This window comes from Macaca nemestrina, chromosome 14, assembly GCF_043159975.1.
Source record: "Macaca nemestrina isolate mMacNem1 chromosome 14, mMacNem.hap1, whole genome shotgun sequence".
NCBI classification, from domain to species: Eukaryota; Metazoa; Chordata; class Mammalia; order Primates; family Cercopithecidae; genus Macaca; species Macaca nemestrina.
In genome coordinates, this window is record NC_092138.1 from 114,243,986 (window position 1) to 114,267,947 (window position 23,962).

Sequence of the window (23,962 nt, forward strand, 5' to 3'; positions counted from 1 at the left end):
CTTTCGTTCATGAACATACAGAAAGAAAGGCTTAGTTATATCTGGTAGTCCTAAGGCTGGGGCCTGCGTTAAAGCATCTTTGATCTGTTTGAATGCTGTTTCCTGATTAGTCTCCCAATGGAGGGTCTCTTTTTCTCCTCACTTTGTGGCTTCATGTAACAGCTTAGCCATCAGTGAGAAATTGGGAATCCAGATGAGGCAGAATCCTGCAGTCCCTAAAATTTCGATTATTTGATGTTTGGTGGTTGGGGTTGGAAGCACAGAAATGGCTTGTTTCCGCTCATAGCCAAGCCGGTGTTCCCCGTGGCTCACTGCGAAACCTAGCTATTTCACCTCTTCATGGCAAAATTTGGGCTTTCTTTTTAGATACTTCGTAATCTGCTTTCCATAGGAGATGGAGGAGGTCCCGGATTCCCTGATAACATTCCTCTTGGACTGGGGCTGCCAAAAGGTCATCCACGTACTGTAACAAGGCGCAGTTATCATTTGGTGGGGTATAGGCCTTGAGGTCTGAAGCCAATGCTTCCCCAAAGACTGTGGGAGAATTTTTAAACCCTTGTGGGAGCCTAGTCCAGGTGAGCTGTAGAGCTTCTTTGTCCCATTGAAAATGCAAAGATAGGCTGACTAACGGGTGCCAAGCAGATACAAAAGAAAGTGTCCTTTCAGTCTAAGACTGTAAACCAGGTAGCACTTGCCGGAATGAGTGCCATTGAAGTATATGGGTTGGGTACCACTGGATGGATGGTTACCATGGCCTGCTCCCTTTACGGTGCAGCGCACTCTTACACACTCACTCTTCCTCTCGTTTTGGCTGACTATACCGTCTCCTATTAAGTGAGTTTTCAGACGCTGCTTGGCTTTGGAGAGTTCCTTATTCCTTCTACAAGTGCTACAGTCATAGAGCAGTTCCTGTTAGCCATACGCAGATTGCCACTCGTCTTCGCTGGCCCCACACTTTGCTCAGAGCACACAGTCCATGCTAAGAGATCTGTGACTCCCCACTTCATGAGTGATGAGCTTCATTAGGCCCCTTCATTTACACACTTTCACACACTTCCCCACTCCTGGTTCCCGTGTTTCCAACTGGGGTGGCGAGTCACTCTCCCCACCTCCAGTTTCCTTTTCCTAACTGACTAAGTGAGCCACTCCCGCATCCTGTGTCAGTTGGGCTGTGAGTTCCATCCAAATTGGCGAGCCACTCTTGCCGCCCGCAGCCCCTCTGGGTCGGATTAATAGTCAGAGCGTAGGAGGTGATCAGGCTCCCCTTCTGTCCTTATGGGACGGGTCTTGACTTGGGTCCCAAAACCTTACCATGGTTCCTGAATCACGCTGTTTCTGGAACTGTCCTGTAGCCCCTCAGTTTCCATTGTGCTGCTGGGTAGAGGCGCCAGGTCATGAGAGAGCTGATTTCCCCTCCTGGCTGAAGTTCTCCCAGCATCGCCTGGGGCCATGATCGCCTACTGGACCAACTTTGCCAAAACAGGGTAAGGCGTGGGTTGAGAGCAGGGCGAAGGGCCGCAGCCGAGAAGGGCCTCCCACCACGAGGCCCTGTTCCCTCACGTGTCAGCAGAGGGACTTTGGGCAAGTCACTTAACCTCCCCCTGCATCGGAATCCATGTGTGTTTATGAGGATAAGCGCTACTGGCAGAGTCCCAAGCCCGCACACGTGCACAGCCTGTGTCCCATATGCAGTGAGAGGCCACGGTGCCCAGGACCAGCTCAGAGGATGGGGATGGCTCAGGTGTGCGGTTGCAGAGTAGGCCTTCAGCCCCCTGGGATTCCCCAGCCCCTGCACAGCCTCTTCTCACTCTGCAGGGACCCCAACATTGGCCACTCGGCTGTGCCCACACACTGGGAACCCTACACCTCGGAAAACGGCAGCTACCTGGAGATCACCAAGAAGATGGATGGCAGCTCCCTGAAGCGGGGCCTGAGAACCAACTTCCTGCGCTACTGGACCCTCACCTATGTGGCGCTGCCCACGGTGACCGACCAGGAGGCCACCCCTGTGCCCGCCACAGGTGACTCTGAGTCTGCCCCCGTGCCTGCAATGGGTGACTCTCAGGATGCCCCCGTGCCCCTCACAAGTGACTCTGAGGCCGCCCCGTGCCCCCCACAGGTGACTCCAAGGGAGCTCAGATGCCTGCAGTCATTGGCTTCTAGCATCCCACGAGCCTTGGTCTCAAGAGGCCGCAAGGGTGGGACCCCAGAGGCTCCCCTCCCGTCTTTAGCTCTTCCTGAATAAAACCTCATTTCCCTGTCTGGAGTCTTTCTTCACTCCCAGGGCTAAGCTGCAGGAAGGAGTGGCCGTCGGTTACCCTTACAGCACCAGGTAGGGGCCCAACCTGTGACCCCATCATCTCGCACAATCCCCAGGCTCCGGGACGTCGATGGTGGCATCCTCACTTTCGAGTGGAGGAGGCGGGCCCAGGGAAGTTGATTGGCAGGCCCAGGAGTGGGAGTCAGGCACAGGTCACTCCAGAGCCTGACCTTCCCTGAATGGAACCAGGCTGCTGGCCCCCAGGGGTTAGATTCTGTCCTAAATGGTGGGAGGGCCTGGTGGCAGCTGCAGTCAGAGAAGGAGGCTGTGGCCTCCTCTAGACTAGGGGAGCCCAGCCACACCCACATCCTCTGGGTGCAGGGAGTAAAGTCTGTGTGTGTTCTGACTGGGGTCTTGGGAACCCACCTGGGAAAAGAAGGGGATTCTGCTCCTCCAGCCGGATCCAAGTCAAAGAAAGAATCACACATCACTCCAGTAGGTTGGAAGCAGAGGATGGGGAGGGTGCTGGGCAGTAGGCGCTGGGTGGTGGGCCTCTGTTGTGGGGGGTGCCCAATGGCGCTGGCAGCGTTGACGGGGCAAGGGGCAGAGGGCAGAAGGCAGAGTCAGGAAGCACTCCTGCCTCTGCTGGCTCCAAGCCGGGGCACATCACCAAGCAGCTGACCAGCCTGACTTCACCATGGCCTTGTGGGGTGGGTACTGTGCACACCCTCATTTTAGATGTTTATAGATATTCAGAGGAAAATGAGGCCCTGAGAGGGCATCACGTGCCCAAGGTCACTCAGAGCAAGGATTTGAACCCAGAAACCTGACTCCAAAGCCAGTGATCGGAACAACGTTGGGGGGTCTTCTTCCCCAGTCCTCACCCACCTTCTAAGCGGGCGCTGCGGGGCAGGGTGGGGCTCAGATGACAGAAGATTCTGGAATCCTGAGCAACTTTGCCTGGGAGGACTCCGCGGTAGAGGGCAGCAGCACCCAAGGACCAGCTAGCCACTCTCTCTGTCCCTCCAGCCTACAGGTGGGAGAATAAGTCTCAGGGCCGACAAGTTCCGCGGCCTTATGCAGCAGAGCTGAGCCGGGACGAACCCTGTACCCCGGAGAAGCAGGGGACACCCTGGCTGGCTGTGACCACTTTGGCCACCCTGGTCTTCCTGGGTTGGTCGAGGGGTCTCCGGTGTAAAAAGGGGACTCCCTGTCAAAGACTGAGTGAGATGGAACTCCCCGGCAATGTAGGCTTCTCCCAGCGACTGTCCCTGTTCTCTTGGGCAACAGAAGCCCGAGGATACAATGATGTGTCCCTCTTGGCCGCACTGGTACCCACAGGGATTATTGTGTTTCTACCTGTGGGGTCAGCTCTCAGGAGCCTCCAGCACTGCGGGAGAAACCCCTGGGACTCTAGTGCCTATTCCCAGCCCTCAGGACTGGCACCTGTCTCTTGTTGAGAGAAAGCACAGTCATGCCTGTCATTCAGAAAATCACATCCCTGGATGGCCAGCCACGTCAGAAGGGATGGGCTGTGGGGATCCAGGTGCGTTCCACCTCTGGGCTGCACCCACCTTGCCTCGGCTTTGGTTTGAATGCTTGTCCCCGCCAAAACTCATGCTGAAATTTAATCCCCAATGTGGCAGTATTGACAGGTGCTGCCTTTAAGAGGTGAATGGATTCATCCATTCATGGATTCATGGTTAATGGGTCATCATGGGAGGGTAGCTGGTGGCTTTGTAAGAGGAAGAGAGACTACAGCTAGCATGTGAGCAGGCTCAGCATCCTCACCACATGATGCCCAGTACCGCCTCGGGACACCAGAGTCCTCACCAGCAAGGCCCTCACCAGATGCAGCCTCTCTGAGGCAGGAGGAGAGGGAACTAGGGAAGCCAAGGGTTAGGGCGGAAGCAACGGAACAGCAGGTGCAGTCAGTTCACATAAGCCAGAGAACAGCAGGTGCAGCCAGTTTACAGAAGCCAGAGAACAGCAGGTGCAGCCAGTTCTAGGCAGGATTGGGGAGCACACAGGCCACATCCTCACTCCTGTGGTAACAAGTCAGGAGCTTCCACTTCAGCCTCTGATTGACCGTGGGCCAACCCCCTTCAGCCTTTGATTGGTCCCAGGCTAATTGTTCATAGGCTGTAACCAATTGGAGGCCTCTGAAGGGCATCTGGGGTGTTCTTTATAAAAACCCTGAGAAGCGTTGCAATCACGAGGCGCTTGAGTCATTTGCTCGGGCCTGCTCCCACCCTGTGGGTCGTACATTCGCTTCGTCAATCAATCTGTGCCTTTGGTACGCTGTTCTTTTGTTTTTTGTTGTCGTCGTTTTGGTTTTTGTGTTTTTTTTAGACGGAATGTCACTCTTGTTGCCCGGGCTAGAGTGCAATGGCACAATTTGGGCTCACTCTAAACTCTGCCTCCTGGGTTCAAGTGATTCTCCTGCCTCAGCCTCCCAAGTAGCTGGGATTACAGGTGCCGGCTACCACGTCCAGCTAATTTTTTTGTGTTTTTAGTAGAGACGGGGTTTCACCATGTTGGCAAGGCTGGTCTTGAACTCCTGACCTCGTGTACCTCGGCCTCCCAAAGTGCTGGGATTACAGATGTGAGCCACTGCGACTGGCCTGTTTTGTCTGTCATTGCTTCGTTCTTTGGTTACTTTGTGAGTTTTATTCACTTCTTTGTTCAACACACCAGTAACCTGGACAACTCATGACCAAGACCTTCCATCCTGTAACACCTCAACCTTGGACTTCTCAGCCTTCATAATTGTGAGAAATCCCTTTGCTTTATAAATTACCCAGTTGTAGGTAGTCTGTTATAAGCAACAGAAAATGGACTTTAAAAGCCTCTATGGCAGAGGTGAGCCCTGCTGTGTGTCTGGGTGATGCCTGCAGCTGTTGAGAGGGAGGGCACAACTCAGAGTCGCCTGCAATCCATCTGGCTCTTGCCATTACAGACTCCAGAGAATGAAGTTAAAAATACAAGGGCAGGCTGGAGGCTGTCTGGGGTCCTGCTGACTCCCCATCCCAGGAAGCCCGGAAGAGCACTGGGGTGAGCTTGGGCCAGTGCGTGTTGACTGTCACAGGGTAAGTGTTTGAGCGCTTCATTGTAAGGCTGTGGCCTTCTGTACTTGTGGATCCTCAGTCTCAGTGGCCTCCCTCCTCCCCCCACCCCAACTCCCGTGTCTCATGTTTAACACCCCCACCCCCCACCAGGACATAACCAAATCTCAGGCTGTGGACAAAGAATACAGTCACTCCAGGAGGCTATAAGCTCTAAAGCCTCAGGGCCCAGCTACCCTTTTAGGATGGATCAGTAACAACACGACTCAGTCTGTAAACTGGTGATCACCTGAGACTGGACCTCAGCACCACCGGACCCCGGGCTTCACCTTGGCCATCGGGGGAGATGATGGAGGTCTCTTGCTGGCAGGAATCAACACCCTTATCCTGGCAACCAGCACTCACTGGGCATTCATGAGGCTCCAGCAGGACGAGTGGCCACAGTGTGCAGGGCAGACGGGCTGGGGCTTTCCAAGGTGTTTCCGGATGACATCACTCACACAAGGGGTTGTAGGAATGCTGGCGTCCTGGTTCACAGGTAGACGCTAGAATAACACATCACTCTGGAAGGTCAGAAGCAGAGGATGCCAAGGGTGCTGGGTGGCAGGTGCTGGGTGGGGGGCCCCTAGGGGGTGCCCCTAGGGGGTGCCCGGTGGCTCTGGCAGAGATGTTGGGGCAGAGGGTAGAGACAGGACTACCCACATCTCTTCCGGGTCCAAGCCCAGGCACTGCACTGAGCATTTGACCAGCCTGACCTCACCATGGCCTTGTGACGTGGGCACTGTGGGCAGGAATGCTTATGGAATGAGGCCGACTGTAGCCCTAACACAGCGTCACAAGTCTTTCCCCAGACAGAAAACGCACAGGCAATGGAAATCTATGGTTAGGAGCAAGGATTCCCATCTAAGAAAAAGCGTGGACCACAGGCCTCTAGAGGGGACTGAGGGGGCAAAGTCCTGCCCGTACACTGGCTAACACTCTTCCTTCAGCTTTTCCCCCGCTTTCCATATTGTACATTTTCTCTGTTTATAATTTGTCTTAGTGCTGACTAAATTACAGAGTTAGATCTTGAAATCCACAAGTTCCTAATTGGTGGTCAACAGAAACCTCAGCAAGACGCGCAGAAAATGCTCCTCTTCCCTAAAGCTGTAGAAAGGCAAACACTAACCTGGGCTAGGAAATGGTCCTTGCACATACAATTTTTTTTAATTGTGGTGAAACATATATAACATAACTTATGCTAATTTAACTGTTTTTTAAGAGTAGAATTGAGTGGCATTAGTTTGATTCACTGTTGGGCAACCATCACCACTATTTCTAAAATTTTTTTCATCACCCCAAATAGAAGCTCTGTATCCATTAGCTAACTCCTCATTTCGCCTCCCTTTAACCCCTGGTAATCTCTATCCTTTCTGTCTCCATGAATTTGCCTATTGGAGATGTTTCTCATAAGTGGGATTGTAATGTTTTCAAAGCTTATCCATATTGTAGCATGTGTCAGCACGCCGTACCTTTTTTTTTTTTTTTTTTGGAAGCAGAGTTTCCCTCTTGTTGCCCACGCTGGAGTGCAGTGGCACAATCTTGGCTCACTGCAACCTCTGCCTCCTGAGTTTAAGCAATTCTCCGGCCTCAGCCTCCCAAGTAGCTGGGATTACAGGGGCTCACCACCATACCCGGCTAATTTTGTATTTTTAGTAGAGATGGGGTTTTTCCATGTTGGTCAGACTGGTCTTGAACTCCTGACCTCAAGTGATCCACCCACCTTGGCCTTGCAAAGTGTTGGGATTACAGGCATGAGCCATTGCACCTGGACTTTTTATGACTGAATAATATTCCATTGTATGTTGCTGGCATGCAATGGTGCATTCTCTTAGGAAGCATTCTCTTCTCATCCCTTTTATTTCTGTAAAGTTAGTAGGAATGTTCCCACTTTCATTCCAAATTTCAGTAATTTGAGTCTTGTCTCTTTGTTGATCTAGTTAAAGTATTGTCAATTTTGTTATTTAGAAAGTACCAGTTTTTGGTTTTGCTGATTTTCTCTGTTTTTCTATTTTCTATTTCGTTTATCTCTACAGTAATCTTTATTTCCTTCATTCTACTAGTTTGGGTTTAGTTCGCTCTTTTTCTAATTCCTTAATGTGTGCAGGTAAGTTGTTGATTTGAGATCTTTCTGCTTTTTTAATGTAGTCATTTACAGCTATAAATTTCCCCCAAGCACTGCTTTCAATTCACCGCATGCTGTAAGTTTTGGGATGTTGTGTTTTTGTTTTCATTGTCTCAAGGTATCTTCTAATCTCCCTTGTGACTTTTTTAGACCCACTGGTTGTTTAAGAGTGTGTTAAGGCTGGGTGCAGTGGCTTACGCCTGTAATCCCAGTACTTTGGGAAGCCGAGGCAGGTGGATCATGAGGCTAGGAGTTCAAGACCAGGCTGGCCAACATGGTGAAACCCCATCTCTACTAAAAAAAAAAAAAAAATACAAAAATTAACCAGGTGTGGTGGTGCACGCCTGTAATCCTAGCTACTCAGGAGGCTGAGACAGGAGAATTGCTTGAACCTGGGAGGCAGAGGTTGCAGTGAGCTGAGATCACGCCACTGCACCCCAGCCTGGGCGACGGAGCAAGACTCTGTCTGGATTCGGGGAGGGGAAGAGTGTTAAGATCCTTTTGTAGTTGATGAACGTGATGGGGTGTTCACACACATGTGTGAGGTGTGTCATCCTCAAACCCTATTATGTTGGCACGTTAACCATCTGACGTGAAAAAGAAAAGTGTGTTAACTTCCACATATTCATGAGTGTTCCAGTTTTTCTTCTATGGATTTATAATTTTATCCTATTGTAGTTGGAATGATACTTTGCATAATTGCAATTTTTAAAAATTTATTGCTGGGCACGGTGGCTCATGCCTGTAATCCCGGCACTTTGGGAAGCCGAGGCAGGGAGATCACCTGAGGTCAGGAGTTCGAGACCAATCTGCTTAACATGGTAACACCCCATCTCTACTAAAAATACAAAAATTAGCCAGGCGTGGTGGCAGGTGCTATAATCCCACCTACTCGGGAGGCTGAGGCAGGAGAAGCACTTGCACCTGGGAGGCGGAGGTTGCAGTGAGCCGAGACTGCACCACTGCACTCCAGCCTGGGCAACAACAGCAAAACTCCGTCTTAAAAAAAAAAAAAAATTAAGACTTCCTTTATGGCCTAACATATGGTCTATCCTGGAAAATGTTCCATGTACACTTGAGAAGAATGTGTAGTCTGCTGCCGCTGGTTTGAGTGTTGTGTATATGTCTGCTCAGTCTAATTGGTTTATAGTATTGCTCAAGTCCTCTTTCCTTATAGATCTTCTGTTTGGTTGTTCTTATCCATTATTGGAAATGAGGTGAAATCTCCAATTGTGTATTTCTCATTCAATTATGTCAATTTTTGCTTCATATATTTTGGGTGTTGTAAGTGTGTATATGTATATAATTGTTGTATCTTGATACGTTGAAGCTTTTGTCAGTGTATACTGGCCTTGTCTTGTTACCGTTTTGACTTAAAATCTATTTTGTCTGATAAGACTATAGCCATTGTTAAAATATACTATTTTCATGGAATAACTTTTTCCAACCTTTTACTTCCAACCTTTTTGTATCTTTGTATTCAAAATTTGTCTCAGCCGGGTGCAGTGGCTCACGCCTGTAATCCTAGCACTTTGGGAGGCCAAAGCGGGTGGGTCACTTGAGGTCAGGAGTTTGAAACCAGCCTGGCCAACATGGTAAAACCCTGTCTCTACCAAAAATACAAAAAAAAAAAAAAAAAAAAAATTAGCCAGGTGTGGTGGTAGATACGTGTAATCCCAGCTACTCAGGAGGCTGAGGCAGGAGAATTGCTTGAACCTGGGAGGCAGAGGTTGCAGTGAGCTGAGACTGCACCACTACCTTCCAGCCTAGGCAACAGAGTCAAATTCCACCTTAAAATAAAATAAAATTTGTCTCTATAGGCTGGGCGTAGTGGCTCACGCCTGTAATCCTAGCACTTTGGGAGGCCAAAGCGGGTGGGTCACATGAGGTCAGGAGTTCAAAACCAGCCTGGCCAACATGGTAAAACCCTCTCTCTACCAAAAATACAAAAAAAAAAAAAAAAAAAAAAAAAATTAGCCAGGTGTGGTGGTAGATACATGTAATCCCAGCTACTCAGGAGGCTGAGGCAGGAGAATTGCTTGAACCTGGGAGTCAGGGGTTGCAGTGAGCTGAGACTGCACCACTACACTCCAGCGTAGGCAACAGAGTCAGATTCCACCTTAAAATAAAATTTGTCTCTACAGGCTGGGCGTAGTGGCTCACGCCTGTAATCCTAGCACTTTGGGGAGGCCAAGGCAGGTGGATCACCTGAGGTCAGGAGTTCAAGACCAGCCTGGCCAACATGGCAAAACCCTATCTGTTCTAAAAATACAAAAATTAGCTGGGCGTGGCGGCGGGCGCCTGTAGTCCCAGCTACTTGGGAGACTGAGGCAGGAGAATTGCTTGAACCCAGGGGGCAGAGGTTGCAGTGAGCTAAGATCATGCCACTTCACTCCAGCCTAGGTGAAAGAGCGAAACTCCATCTCAAAAAAAAAAAAAAAAAAAAAAAAATTGTCTATACAGCATATAGATTGATCAAGTTCTAACAAATCCATTCTGCCAATCTTTTTTTTCCTGAGACAGGTCTTGCTCTTGCTCTGCTGTCCAGGCTGGAGTGCAGTGGCAGGATCACAGCTCACTACAGGCTTGACCTCCTGGGCTTAAGTGATCTTCCCACATCAGCCTCTTGAGAGCTGGGACCACAGATGCACACCACCATGCCTGGCTAATTTTAAATTTTTTTAGAGACAGAATCTCACCATGTTGTCCATGCTGGTCTCAAACTCTGGGGCTCAAGCCATCTCCAATCTCAGCCTCCCAAAGTGCTGGGATTACAGGTGTAAACCACTGCATCTGGCCCAATCTCTGCTTTTTAATTGGAGAATTTAACCTATTTATATTTATAGTAATTAATGAGAAAACCTTTACTTCTGCCATTGAGCTGTTTGTTTTCTGTATGTCTTATGACTTTCGTTCCTCAATTCCTCCACTACTGCTTTTTATGGATTTACTTTTGTACAACTGATTCCTTTCTTTGCTTTCCTATATACTTTTTAGTTATTTTCTTACTGGTTACCTTTGGGATTACAAGTAACATCTTAAACATATAACAATCTAGTTTCAATAATATCAACTGAATTTAAGTAATATACACTGCTATTATACATCTTCCCTCTTTATACTGTCAGTCACAGATTATATCTTTACACATTGTTTTCATTAATGTGGATTTATAGCTTTATGAATTTTACCTTCAAATCATAAAAAAGGATGAGTTACACAAACCCAAAGTGCAATAACACTGGCTTTGCTAACTACCTGTTAGTTATCTCTACCTGTGTTCTTTAGTTTTTCATATGGCTTCAAATTACTGTCTAGTGTTAATTTTAACTAGAAGGACTCCCTTTACCATTTATTGTAGGGTAGGTCTACTAATAAAACTCCCTTAACTTTTATCTGAGAATGTCTTAATTTCTCCTTCATCCTTAAAGGATGTTTTGCTTCTTCTTTCAGCACTTTATTTATTTTGAGAATATTTTTTGAGATGGAGTCTTGCTCTGTCGCCCAGGCTGGAGTGCAGTGGCGTGATCTTGGCTCACTGCAACCTCTGTTTGCTGGGTTCAAGCGATTCTCCTGGCTCAACCTCCAAATAGTCAGGCCTATAGGCATGTGCCACCATGCCTGGCTAATTTTTATATTTTTAGTAGAAACAAGGTTTCACCATGTTGGCCAGGTTGGTCTCGAACTCCTGACTTCAGATGATCTGCCAACCTTGGCCTCCCAAAGTGCTAGAATTACAGGTGTGAGCCACCACACTCACCCTTCTTTCAGCACTTTAAATATGTCATCCTATTACCTTCTAGACTCCTTGGTTTCTGATAAGTCAGCTGTTAATCTTGAGGATCTCTTGTGTGTGATGAATGGCTTCTTACTGCTTTCAAGATTTTCTGTCTTTTGACAATTTGACTAATAAATTTGGGTATGGATCTCTTTGAGTTTATCCTGTTTGAAGTTCCATGAGCTTCTTGGATATGGAGATTTATGTCTTTCAACAAATTTGGGAAGTTCTGGACCATTATTCAAATAATCTCTGCCTTTTCTGAACTCTGATTAAATGCATGTTGGTACATTTAATGGTGTTCCACAGGAACCTCTAGTTATGTTCATTTTTCTTCATGCCTTTTTCTTTCTGTTCCCTAGACAGAGTAATTTCTATTGCCTTATTGTCCAGTACACTGATTCTTTCTTCTGCCTGCTCAAATCTGTTGCTGAACCTCTCTAGTACATTTTTCTTCTCAGTTATTATGCTTTTCAGCTGCAGAACTTCTAGTTGGTTTTTTATAATTTCTATCCCTTTATTGCAAATCACCCATTTGCTCATACATTATTTTCCATGGTTTCCTTTGGCTCATCAAGCGTATTTAGGACAGGTGATTTAATGTCTCTGCCTAGTAATTTTAATGTCTGAGCTTCCTCAAGGATAGTTTTTGTCAAATCCTCTTTTCCCCTGTGAATGAGCCACATTTTCGTTTCTTTGTAATTTTTTGAGAACTGAACATTGAGTATTATAATGCAGTGACTCTGGACATCAGACTGTCTCCCTCTGCAGGAATTGCTTTTTTATTTATTGAAGGATACAGTGTTCTGTGTCCATAGTTACTTCTCCAGGCTTATAGTTGTCAGGCTTATATTTGTATTTTTGCCAGGCTTATATTTGTATTCCTTGTTGTGTACAGTCACGAAGTTTCTGTTTTGTTGTCTCTTGGTCAGCCTCTGACTTGATGGAGATTCCCTTAACTGTTAGAGTTCAGCAGCATCTCCCTTCACCAAGTGTTCCCCCGGTGACTATGTCCAATCAGGTTCGAGTCCCAAAACAGTTTATTCTGATCGTTTTCTTTTTAATCGTTTCTGTGGAGAGACTGAACCGTGGGGTCTCCTGCTCTGCCATTTTTTGCCGCAAATATTACTTTATTATTTTTTGAGATGGAGTCTCATACTGTTGCTCGGGCTGGAGTGCAGTGGCGTGATCTCAGCTCACTGCAACCTCCGCCTCCCAGGTTCAAGCGATTCTCCTGCCTCAGTCTGCTGTGTAGCTGGGATTACAGGTGCCTGCCACCAGACCTGGCTAATTTTTTTAATTTTTAGTAGAGATGGGGTTTCACTACATTGGCCAGGCTGTTCTCAAACGCCTGACCTCGTGATCCACCTGTCTTGGCCTCCCAAAGTGCTGGGATTACAGGCATGAGCCACCGTGCCTGGCCAGAAATGTTACTTTTAAAGACAGCTAAATTTCAGAAATTCTTGCTATGCCTTGTGAAAGTATCTCCAACCTCTAGCCCCAGGAGTTCTGAGGGCTGTCTCAGCACATTCCCAACTGAATGATGCCGAAATGAACATCTGCTGTATGAAAGGTAAACTTTGTGTTTCCTTCAGTGTGCTGAGAAAGGTGGCTGGCTTTTCCTGTGCATAAAATCACTGGATAATCCTGCAAGAGTCCTTATTTTAACATGGAATGTGAGAGTCTCTATCTCATTTTAATTAAGACAGGCAATGAAAGAACAAAACTGCAATGACCAGGCTATAGTAGAAACAGGATTTTAATATAATATTCAAGTCTAGCATTTGCTATTTACAACAAATAAATATTGCCCCTCCCCAATCAGTAAACATTTTTTTTTTCCTTTTTCTTTTTATACAAATAGTCAATCGCCCCACCCCCACCCCAAATCCTCCTTCCTCACTAACCCCCGTCTTGCATGGTCTCGTAAAGCCCAGGATGCAGTGGTGAATGGCACTTGCAGTGGCATCAGATTCAACATCGATGGGACTCAGCTGGGACTGTCCTCATTTACCGGGTGCAGAGTCTGGTCCATGAAGAGGGTTTCTCTCTCTGCTCCCGGGGGAGGGCTGGGGTAAGTGGTGGGTGAGACTCCCTCACTCTCAGTTGGCCCTGATGATGGAATCTTTGGTGCAGCCTGAGAAAGGCTAGAGTGGTGGGAGGGGCCGGGACCCCTGCGAAGGTCACAGGCCAGTGCCCGTGGGCATGAGGAGAGAACTGCAGTGGTCAGACATGGTGGGTGAGTGGGTGCTCTAGGGTGCCCATGGCACAGGTGGCAGTGACCCACACCTGGGAAGGTGTCAGGGAAGTGTACAGAGGTGGTGCCCGGGGGCAGGCAGGGCACCATGCCCGTTGGCACTGCTCCTTGGCAAAAGTCAGCTAGTCCTCTGGTTCCAGAGAGCAGAAGGCACCTAAGGCAGCAAGTGGTCCACGGGAGGCCAGGTCAGCCTGACCAATGGCAGGCGTCAATCCCAGCAGCAGGAGAGGTTCAGGATGAAACTGGAGTCTGGGGTACCCTGGGCTGGCAGGTGGGAAGAAGGTGCCCAGCTGGCCTGGGCCACTCTGGTCCATAAGTGCTCGGCTACCAGCCAGCCAGACCCTGGGGAGATGCCCTCAGAAGATGCCCTTGGCAATCTTGAGTCCTTTCTGCTTCATGCGAGGGAGGGTTGAGCTGGCTCCATGCTTGACCTTCACTCCCTTGGTGAAGGCCCGCTTCTTCAGGACAAAGTCATAGTTGGCGGTAGAGTTCATGGCATAGAAGACGTTGGCGTTTTCAGGGATCTTCAGCTCTGGTGGGGGAGGGGCAGAGGGGTGATCAGTGGTGCTCCTGGGGGCCCTGCAGGATACCCCTACCACTTGAGAGCCCCTATAGGGAGCGTCTTGATCCACAGACCTGAGATCCCCCTCCAATACAGCTCTGGGACTCCAAGGACCCCTCGCAATGACTCTGCCTAAGGATACTCTCTGCTGAGGTCCTCACAAAACCTGGTGACTCTTGTTTAAACAGGGACTGACTCCAGAACATTCCGGCTTGGCCTGAGCTGGCAGAGGGTCACCCTGTCCTGCCCATACTGCAGTGCTGGCTGCCCAGCTGGAACAGGCATTCTAGAATCCAGATCACCTTCTGGAATCCTGCTCCACTCAGGACAAGGGCTCCAAGGACTAGGAAAGGACAGGCTTGCCCCAGGGCTCTGGCGCCCATTCCAGGGAGGCCTCTACTCCTTCTGGAACCCTGGCACCCAGCAAGCGCTTCCTCTTGGCTCCATTTCCCACCCTCTCCTCCAGCCCACAGCCTGCTGTAAACCAGAACTGGGCTCGATTCATGCTCCTGCCGACATGGTGTGGCTTTTGGTCATCATCTTTAACCTCTCTAGGCCTCGGTCTTCCTTTTCTGTAAGATTGGGGGTCCCACCTACCTTGCCCACCTAACCAAAATGGTACAAGAAGCTGCCAGAGGATTTAGACTATAACTTCTAGGGATCATAGGTGTCATTGCTAACTGTCTGGGCTAATGGTGGGGGGTGGTGTTCAGCTCACTGGAAAGAAAACAGTTGATAATATTTGTAGTTAACTTTTATGGTGCACACAGATGCTTTATATATACCTGCACACATATATATATACATGTATATACATATAGATTTTTATATATATGATCAACCCACTGGTTACTTTCATTTCCATTTGGGGAAAAGAAGAGAAGCGCAGAGGGCTTAAGGAACTTGCCCAGCGTCTCCAGGCCCAGGACACCCCACTCTGAGCCTGCGCTGGTTCTTGACACTTTCCCAGTTTCTAGAACACTGAGTTGGCCTCCTAGTAGCCTGTCCTGCTTTTAGAGTCTCACACCCATGGATTTTAACACTTGACACTTTGGTCTACAGTGGTCACCATTCTTTCTAGAGCACATGTTTTCCTGTCTTAGCCCCCTTCCAGTGGGCCACCTGGCAAACCTGTCCCAGTGAAAATGCCTTTTCTCTTTGCCCCTCACTGATGTGAGTTTTGAACTGCCTATTCACGCCTAGGGAAGGGCACACACTGGGGAGGTCCAGTGGTCACTGGGGGCAGCAAGGGCTGCCCTGTCCACAGTGTCCACCCACACTCTGCTGGTGAATTTTCTGGGGCCAAAGACTTCCGACCTGGGGCTGGGGAGTGGTGTGGACCTGCCCCCTCCGCCATCGCCCTCTGGTCCTCTGACTTACTCCGGTCATCGGAGAGAATCTGCAGCAGCTCATAGTCTTCCGGCTCATCCTCCTCCAGGTTGTGTTTGTCCATGGCCTTGCGGATTACGGCCGGAGCCTTATCTTGGCTGGTCACCTGCATCGTGGCGGGGCAGGGACCATCAGGGAAAAGACCCTGGAGCAGCTCCCCCAGAGTGCGGTGGCTAAGGACCCTCTGGAGTCCCCTCAGCACCGGGCACAGGCACTCACAGCCTCTGGCCAGGTGCTTGGTCCAGAGAGGGCCTTGTCACCCTCTCCTGCTCCCCAAGTGAGGTCTCCGTGGAATGAGAATGGGTCTTTCCCAGCAGTTCCTACCCTGCTTCTCCTATAAGAGCCTGTTCCCTCCTCCCGTGCTTTCCTGGGAAGCCCTTGCCCCTCCAGGATAACAGCATCATTGAGCCTGGGGAACAGTCCCTAGTCGAAGCCATGGAGGTAAGAAAGGAGGGGCTGGCCAGGATGCTCAGTGCAGTCAGCACAGGCCAGGCCCCTGCTCCCTTGACCGAGGCCCAGAGCACAGGCGGAACTCGGACACAGGGCCACCGGTGACTGCTAACCATGCTAGCTCCCGGCAGCGAGAGGCTCGGGAGGGTGTGTGAATAATGGGGCACCTGGCCCAGTGTGGGGTACAGAGAGTGGGAGTTACAAATGGTTCATCTGTTGCAGGACACCTGGAGGATGAAGAAAGAGCCTCCAGACAAACCCATTCTGTGGGCACCTCCCATCAGCTGTCTGCAAGTGCTATCCAGACTCTGACCCTGCTGGCCCCCTCCAGGGCTCCCAGCCTGGTTGCCACAGCGGCCTCCTAACCAACACCCCTGCGGTTCTGACAGAGAAGCCAGTCATCTTCCTCCCTGAGAAAGTCGAGGTCCTGACAGTGGTCGCGGCCTATGTGGCCAGGCCCCAGATACTTCCCTGACCTCATCTCCCCCACAGCACTGCCCCTTCACCTCCCGGAGGCTTTGCACGGCTGCTCCTTCCCTCTCCCTCTGCACTCAGGCCAGCCTTGTCCCTGATCACTACCTTCTTCATTTCTGTACCTGGCTGACATCTGTCCTTCCCCCCAACTAGAAGGGGATCCCAGGAGGGTAGAGATGGTGCGCTGTGTTCGGGTGCTTCTGCCACCAGTGGAGGGAGGGACCCAGGCCGCCCACCTGGCTGCCCACCTGGCTGCCCACCCAGCTCACTGGTGGAGGGAGGGACCCAGGCCGCCCGGCTGGCTCAGCGGTGGAGGGAGGGACCCAGGCCGCCCGCCCGGCTCAGCGGTGGAGGGAGGGACCCAGGCTGCCCACCCGGCTGCCCACCCAGCCGCCCACCCAGCTGCCCACCCAGCCGACCGGTGGAGGGAGGGACCCAGGCCGCCCGCCCAGCTTACCAGGATGCTCTTGTACATGTTGCCGTTGTCCACGTCCAGGCTGACGCGGATGATGCAGCAGTCGCCCACCTGCTGGTTGTAGAGTGGCAGCGCGGAGCTGGAGTTGCAGAGCCCTGAGACGGAGCGCTTGTGGGTGCGTGTGGCAGCCACGGGTGTGGTGGAGGCTGAGGAGGACGAGGTGCTGCTGGAGGCCGAGCTGATGCCGGAGGTCTCCGGGGATGACTGTGAGGCTGATTCCCAGAACTGAGGGAGACGGCAAGATCAGCAGATCCCCCTGCCCTGTGGGGCACCCCAGGCCAACAGCCAGATGGGGAACCTTCTAGAAGCTGTGTTCAGGATCCAGGGCTTCCTGGTCCCGTGCACGGATTTGGAGTGGGGAGATGAGGAAGGATATTGGGGAGAGGGGCAGGCAGTCACCTTCTTTTCCTGGCCATCTGGGGACTCCGGGACGAAGCTGATGTTGATCTCCTCCACGTCAGAGCTGGAGGAGCCGGCCGAGTGCACGCTGAGCGCGTCAGCAATGTCCCCGCTGCTGAGGTAGGGGCCACACCTGAGCTGGTCACAGGACTTGGAGTGGGAGCTGCCGCTGGTACTGAGCTCAGTGCTGGGGGCCTGGCGGCTGGGTGAAGGGTCGGCTTAGTTAAGGGGACTCCCCAAGGACACACCCCACCCCCATAGCCCCTGCACTCTGGGCCCGAGGACTTTGCTAAGTGCTGGGACAGTTGCCAGTACTCCATTCACCACAGCCATCTGGGAGAGCATTTAATATCACCCCATTTCACAGAGGAGAAAACTAAGAGGTGAGGGGAACTCATCCGGGTCTCAGGGCCAGTCAGCAGCGGGGCAGGATTCCAGCGCCTGCTGCCCTGACTCCCCGAGCCCAGGCTCAGCCCTGAAGCTTCTGAGCCCCAAGGCAGCTGCCCCTGCCACCCCTGGCCAGGCCCTTACTCGCTCCAGCGCTTGACAATGGCTGTGTTCTTCTTGGTCCTGAGGGTGTTGCTGGCTGACTCGGATGGGGGCTCCAGCTCGCACGACAGGTTGTAGCTATGAGCAGAGGGTAGTGGTGTGATGACCGGGGACCATGCTCCAGCCTTCCCCCAGCACCTGCCCAGAAGCTGGAGTCTGGGTGCCCCAGCCTTCTGCAGACAATAGGGGCTGACGGTGATCATAGGTCATGGCTGCTGGCCCTCTGGAGCCGTCCCCATTTGCCGCCCCGGCCTCACCTCTCAGTCTCACTGAGCCGTTCCACGGCCCGGAACCAGACCCCAAACTGCTCATCTGGCGTGATGCTGTAGTTGTTGCAGGCCGACTGCAGCAGCTTGATCTGGGCGATCACCTCGAACTCCTGGGAGCGGAGGGAAGCACAGGGCAGTGACAAGGCCCGGGCAGGACAGGGGCCAGTCTCCAGGTCTTTGCTCTTGGGGTCCCCTCCTCACCTCTACTCCCATCCAGGCCTTCCTGTTCTCAAAGCTGGGCTCAAACAGCCATTCCCCAGGAGGTGGTCCTGGACTAGAACCTCCTACCCCCACCCTCCAGTGGGAGGGGACCCCCTTCTCTCTGTATCCAAATGTCCCATGAATTTAAGAGGGAGACGGTGGGAGTCGAGTGTCCTGCCCTGGTGGGTCTGTTTTCTACCCTCCCCCAGTCAGGGCTGCAGCTGCTTACCTTCCTCCTCTTCTCGAAGTTGATGAGTCTGCCCTGGAAGGTGGACACCCAATGGCCATCAGAAAGTGACCCCTTGACCATTACAGCCTCCCCACCTCATGCTGTACTACCAAGAGCGCCCACCAGGGGGCAGGGCACACACACCCCTGGACTGGAGTCCATGCTGGGCACCAGGGCAGGGTGACATGCGGGCAGAGGCTTGGGGACTTCTTGTCCAGCCCTCTCCGAGAACAATGGACTAAGGCCTCAGGTGAGAAGGCCGTGCTCAGCCACCACGTGCCATCTGACCTTGGAGGGCCTGGCTTCCCCCTGTGCTTAGGGTCACTGCCTGAGGGATGGGCTGTGTCTCACTCAGCCAAACCGTGCTTCAGCTCTGTGTTTGGGCAGCCCTGGGGTGTCACCAGCTGGGCATTGAGCTGTTTACTCATTGCTGGGCCCAGCCCCCACGGCTCAGGGAAGGTATCTCCACCCGGGCCCCACTCCAGCCTCGCCCAGCATACTCACATACAGATAGTCCTTCATGGCGGTGTCCAGCATCACCAGGTCGGTGAGGAACGTGCCCAGGTAGGGAACGGTGCCCTGGATGATGCCCTGTGGCAATGGGGTAGAAGGATGAGCAAGACCCCTCCCCTGAAGGCTTTCTCAGCCCCCAGACCCAACTGGCCTCACTTGGAACAGCCTGGGGACCTCTGGGAGCCTCCTGGAGCCTGCTGCCTCCCTGGACCTCAGACTACCTCTAGCCACCTCCCTGGCTGGCATCTGGGAAATGCTGGGTTCCTGAGTCTTGTGGCCCCTGGTCCTCCCCAGCCCCACGCCCGCCTGAGCTGGCTCTGCCAGGCCCATACTTTTGTGGCTGCAGCTGGTCCTCCCAGATACCAGCTGATCCAGGCATGGCTCTGCCAGGGTCCAGAGAAGGCCACCTCTAATGGGGCCCACAGGCACCATGGCTACAGCCGAAAGCGTCCCTCCTACCTACTCCCAGGCCAGCCCCCTCCCCCTCCGCAGCCTCGGGCACTCACCGTCTCCTTTGGCCGTTTCTGGGCTCTCTTGGGGTTCATCTCCAGCGTGGCAAACTTGGAGGTCCCCTCCTGCCAGGGTAGAGAGGACAGGGTCAGCGAGGCCCTATCCCCTCAGCCCTTAGCCCTCAGGCACCCTGACCTGGGGCGCTGCCAGTGTGCTTGGGTTCCAGGGCTGACCCTGGTATCAATACTCATTAGTGTGGGGTCCTGGGCCGGCAGCCTGGCCTTCCTGAGCCTGCCTCCCCCTCTGGAAAGTGCGGATGAGAACTCCGCCTGCTGCATGGTGAGGTGGCTCACGCCTGTAATCCCAGTATTTTGGAAGGCCAAGGCAGGTGGATCACTTGAGGTCAGGAGTTCAAGACCAGCCTGGCCAACACAGTGAAATCCCATCTCTACTAAAAAATACAAATATTAGCTGGGCATGGTGGTGCACACCTGTAATCCCAGCTACTTGGGAAGCTGAGGCAAGAGAATCCCTTGAACCCAGGAGGCAGGGATTGCAGTGAGCCGAGATCGTGTCATTGCACTCCAGCCTGGGTGACATAGCGAGACTCCTCTTAAAAACTGTAGGCCGGTCGCGGTGGCTCAAGCCTGTAATCCCAGCACTTTGGGAGGCCGAGAAGGGCGGATCACGAGGTCAGGAGATCGAGACCATCCTGGCTAACACGGTGAAACCCCGTCTCTACTAAAAAAATACAAAAAACTAGCCAGGCGAGGTGGAGGGTGCCTGTAGTCCCAGCTACTCGGGAGGCTGAGGCAGGAGAATGACGTAAACCCGGGAGGCAGAGTTTGCAGTGAGCCGAGATCCCGCCACTGCACTCCAGCCTGGGCGACAGAGCAAGACTCCGTCTCAAAAATCTCTGCCTACCTTGCAGGGCCTCAGAGACTGTGCGCTACAGCCCTGTTTTGGTTGAACACTCCTTTTCTCCCTTGAACCTTCCGTGAGGTCAGTACCCCAGGGCTGGCATTCCTCCGTTTTCCGGATGAGGAAACTGTGGCCCTGAGATGGGCAGCGACTTGCCCAGGGCCCCCAGGGACTCAGAACAGGCTTTTCTGTCCTAGCCAGAGACTCTGCCCCATCTGCCTTTACCCCTGTTTAGCCACTGATTGGGATGCCATCCTCTGGGCTTCTCGTGCGTGCTGGGGCCCCCAGCAGAGCTGTGCCACGGAGGGAGAGGGACAGGTGTTCCAGAACCCCCCGCGATACTCCTCTGTAGGGAACTCTGCGTTCGTCCACGCAGGAGGGGGGCCCTAGATGTCATTTCGCTGACCGGGCACGCTGGGGCACCAGGCAGTGACACTTGACTCCCTCTGAGGCCTCGTGAATCCATTAGTCCCTGAAAGTTCTCCTCAGTCATCTAGGGTGTCTGCCATGGCTAACGGGGTACCATGAGAAGAATGCTACAGGGTTCTCTGGTCAGTGTCTCTTCTCAGGGCAGGGTGGGGAAGCCACACAGGGCCTCCAAATCTACCTGCCAGGTACGGTCACCTGGCCCTTGGCATCCCCTGCAGCTCCTGTCCCTGGGGTAGGCAGGCTGCCTTCTCCTTGGGTGTGCAGAACAGACAGAGGTAGGAACCTGGCCTCCCGGGGACAGACGGGGCCAGTGTGGGGGCAGGAGCTGCATCCCCTTCCCAACCAGCGAGGAAGCCAGAGACCTGCTGGTCCTGATGCCCATCTACTACTCCTGGAACCTCCACTGCCACCCTTACTGTGTCGGATTAACCGGGGCCCTGTCCCTCAGACGCCCAGGGGCCAAACAGATCCCTCTTCCCTCTTTGTGCACACGGGAAAGGAACTTTTCCAGCAAGAAGCGAACGCCACCACCCCCTGCCCCTGCTCCTTCCCCTGCCCCAGTCTCTGCCTGCCGCCACTCCACCTTGATGAGCAGCTCCCGGCTCAATGAGTAGTTGTTCTCATCTGAGAAGATCTCCGACAGCTTCTGAAAGATCCGGAAACTGTCCCTGTCAGAAGGGCAAAGAAGGAAGGAGAAAGCTAGCAATGGCGGGGAGGGGTGTGAGTGCAAATCCATTTTACTTTAGAGTTGAAAGACCCCAGGCTGCCTGAACGCAGCACACAGGGTTTCGCAGAGCACCAATGCTCTGCAGGTCTGGGGAGGGGGGCCTTCATGTTGGTGCAACAGGACCCCTGTTCCCGTTTCCAGTGAGCAGCTATTTCCAAAGGGTTTTTTTTCTTTTTTTTGGAGACAATTTCAGCCACCCAGGCTGGAGAGCAGTGGTCCGATCTCGACTCATCGCGACCTCCACCTCCTGGGTTCAAGAGATTCTCCTGGCCTCAGCTTTCTGAGTAGCTGGGATTACAGGCGTTAGCCACTGCGCCTGGCACAAAGGTTTTGAGATCAATAGCATAAGGGTTCTGTGGCTACAACATGAACACCTGAAAATCTCTGATGTGGCTCAAGCCACCATCTGACAGCTTAGGAAGCCGAGCTCTGAGGCAGAGCTGCCAGCTCAGGTCAGTGGAGGATCCCTGCGCTCAGGGTTTGTGGCCTCCCACTGGCTCACTAAGCGGGCAATGCCAGCCCTGTGGGAGGTCCCCAGTGCAGCAGGAGCTCCTATAGAGGCATGCCCACCTGGAAACGTCTTCCCACGTCTTCTTCAGCCGGTGGATGGAGTTGCTCTGCAGGGCGGAGAGGATGGCATACAGCGACGAGAAGTTCTTGAGGATTCGGCACTCCTGGCCGGGAAGAGCAGGAGGCGTGAGGTGGGGCTGGGGCTCCCAGTTTGCCTGGCCTCAGTCCCCCTTGGCCTCCCCTCCCCTCCTAATGAGACAGACACTCAAGGAGTCCCCAGAGGGCACACCTGCGACCCAGGGGTGACAGGATTTTAGCTCAACCTAAGGAAACGGCGTAAGGAGGACGTGAGCATCCAGGCAGTGGGCTGGGAGAGTCAAGGAAAGCGTGCCCCTGGGAAGAGGGGCCTGGGGCCCGTACAGGGGCTTGGACTGCAGACCACAACCTGAGAACAGATGAAGGCAAAGAGGGGGCCCAGGCCCCTCCTGTGGCGTACCCTGGCCACCTCGATCCAGTGCTCCACCACCCTGGCCCTGTCTGGGGCTTTCGTGCTTCGGTCCCCGAGGCAGGTGGTGATGACGCAGTTGGCCACGCTGTTGAACTGGGTGACAGTGGCGCGGATGGTGGGTGCCAGGTGCTCCTTGCCCTTCTTGTCCCGCTGGGACCAGATGGAGCCCAGGCAGTGGTAGGGCACCACCTTCTTGAACAGCTCCTGGGGAGGAGGGTAAGCGTCACCTGGCTGTGCCCCAGCAGTCTGGGCAGGCGCTGGGGAAGCTGAGGATGTAGCTTGACCCCCTTGTGGGGGTCTCCAGATTTTATCCCATGTCCATGCAGGGTGCCTAGCACACAAGTGACCCAGGACAGAATGCTGGTGGGAACAACAGGAGCACTGCCTCGCACATCCTCACCAAGCCCCAGCGCCGACAGGCGGCTCGCACATGCATGGACCAAATGGCACTACCGGCCCACGCCCCAGTGCCCCACCCCCTATCATCCCACATGGCACGCCTCAGTCTGCTCCCCATCCAGACGCACATCGGCTGTGGGCGCTATAACTAGGGGCTTTGTCCAGTGTCTGCCATGGGCTCCAGGACACACCGAATACCTAATGAGTGCTGAAGCTGGTGAGCCTCCTAAACAGATGGGGGTGACCCATGGAGCACCCTGGTGAGCACCCTCCACTCCCACAGGCCAGGCCTGCTGAGCTTCCCGTCTGCTCCATCTGGAATCTCAACAGTCACTCTGGAGGACAGGGGTGACCCCATCTCTACCGTCCGGAGGGAAACTGAGGACTTGGGGTTCAGAAACTCGCCCTGGTTACTTGGTGTGTAACAGTGGAGCTGGGATTTGACCAGAACATCAGCTCTGGACCAGGGAATGCTAGGTAGGGGGCAGCAGATGCCAGAAGGCAGGCCCACCCCTGCCCTGCCAATCTGAGCCGCTCACCGCATCCATCAGTGTAAACTGCTCTGCCACCAAGTCGGGAGGGAACACCAAGAGGTGAGGCTTCTCACTCAGCCCGTTCTCTGCAACCACAGGTGAAGGCCAGGAAGGCTCTAATGCTGGAACTGGCACTAGAGCTGGCTCCAGCTCTAGAGTTTGGGAAGGAGCTGGATCCTGTTCTGGAGGTGGTACTGGAGCTGGCTCTAGTTCCAGAGCTGGCGCTGGAGCCAGTTCTAGTTCCACAGCTGGCTCTGGAGCCTGCTGGAGCTTCGGAGCTGGTGCTGGAGCGACCTCTAGCTCTGAGCCTGGAGCTGGTGCTGGGGCTGGCACTGGGCTGGGTGCTCGAGCTGGTGTTAGAGCTAGCTCTAGCTCTGGAGTTGGTTTTAGAGCTGGCACTGGTGACAGAGCTGTAAAAGAAAAGTTCAAAAACGTTCCAGCCCTTCCTGTG

At 52.9% G+C, this 23,962-nt stretch overlaps 2 protein-coding genes and 1 pseudogene across 8 annotated transcripts in view; 2 read left to right on the forward strand and 1 right to left on the reverse strand.

Moving 5' to 3' along the window:
* Positions 1-1,167: 1,167 nt before the first annotated feature.
* Positions 1,168-2,252, forward strand: LOC139358236 (bile salt-activated lipase-like). Its single transcript, XM_071078540.1, has 2 exons — positions 1,168-1,484; positions 1,816-2,252. The coding sequence occupies exons 1-2, from the start codon at positions 1,450-1,452 to the stop codon at positions 2,243-2,245; spliced, it is 465 nt and encodes a 154-aa protein (XP_070934641.1). The 5' UTR covers positions 1,168-1,449; the 3' UTR covers positions 2,246-2,252.
* Positions 2,253-7,984: 5,732 nt separating this feature from the next.
* Positions 7,985-8,082, forward strand: LOC112423528 (small nucleolar RNA U13; annotated as a pseudogene).
* A 4,926-nt stretch (positions 8,083-13,008) lies between these two features.
* The window catches only part of LOC105464075 (ral guanine nucleotide dissociation stimulator), a 50,690-nt gene continuing 39,736 nt past the window's right edge, over positions 13,009-23,962 (reverse strand). For 6 of the 7 annotated variants that reach the window (XM_011711746.3, XM_011711742.3, XM_011711741.3 and 3 more), the window contains exons 6-18: positions 23,518-23,921; positions 22,568-22,783; positions 22,132-22,235; positions 21,418-21,502; positions 19,541-19,609; positions 19,026-19,112; positions 18,522-18,554; positions 18,080-18,201; positions 17,805-17,900; positions 17,274-17,475; positions 16,857-17,099; positions 15,467-15,581; positions 13,009-14,056 (exon numbers count right to left, since the gene is read on the reverse strand). In XM_011711746.3, the coding sequence (XP_011710048.2) occupies positions 13,881-14,056; positions 15,467-15,581; positions 16,857-17,099; positions 17,274-17,475; positions 17,805-17,900; positions 18,080-18,201; positions 18,522-18,554; positions 19,026-19,112; positions 19,541-19,609; positions 21,418-21,502; positions 22,132-22,235; positions 22,568-22,783; positions 23,518-23,921 (1,952 nt within the window). In that variant the 3' untranslated portion in view covers positions 13,009-13,880. The remainder of the gene's footprint in view (positions 14,057-15,466; positions 15,582-16,856; positions 17,100-17,273; positions 17,476-17,804; positions 17,901-18,079; positions 18,202-18,521; positions 18,555-19,025; positions 19,113-19,540; positions 19,610-21,417; positions 21,503-22,131; positions 22,236-22,567; positions 22,784-23,517; positions 23,922-23,962) is intronic. The other variant, XM_011711743.3, reaches the window with a different exon arrangement.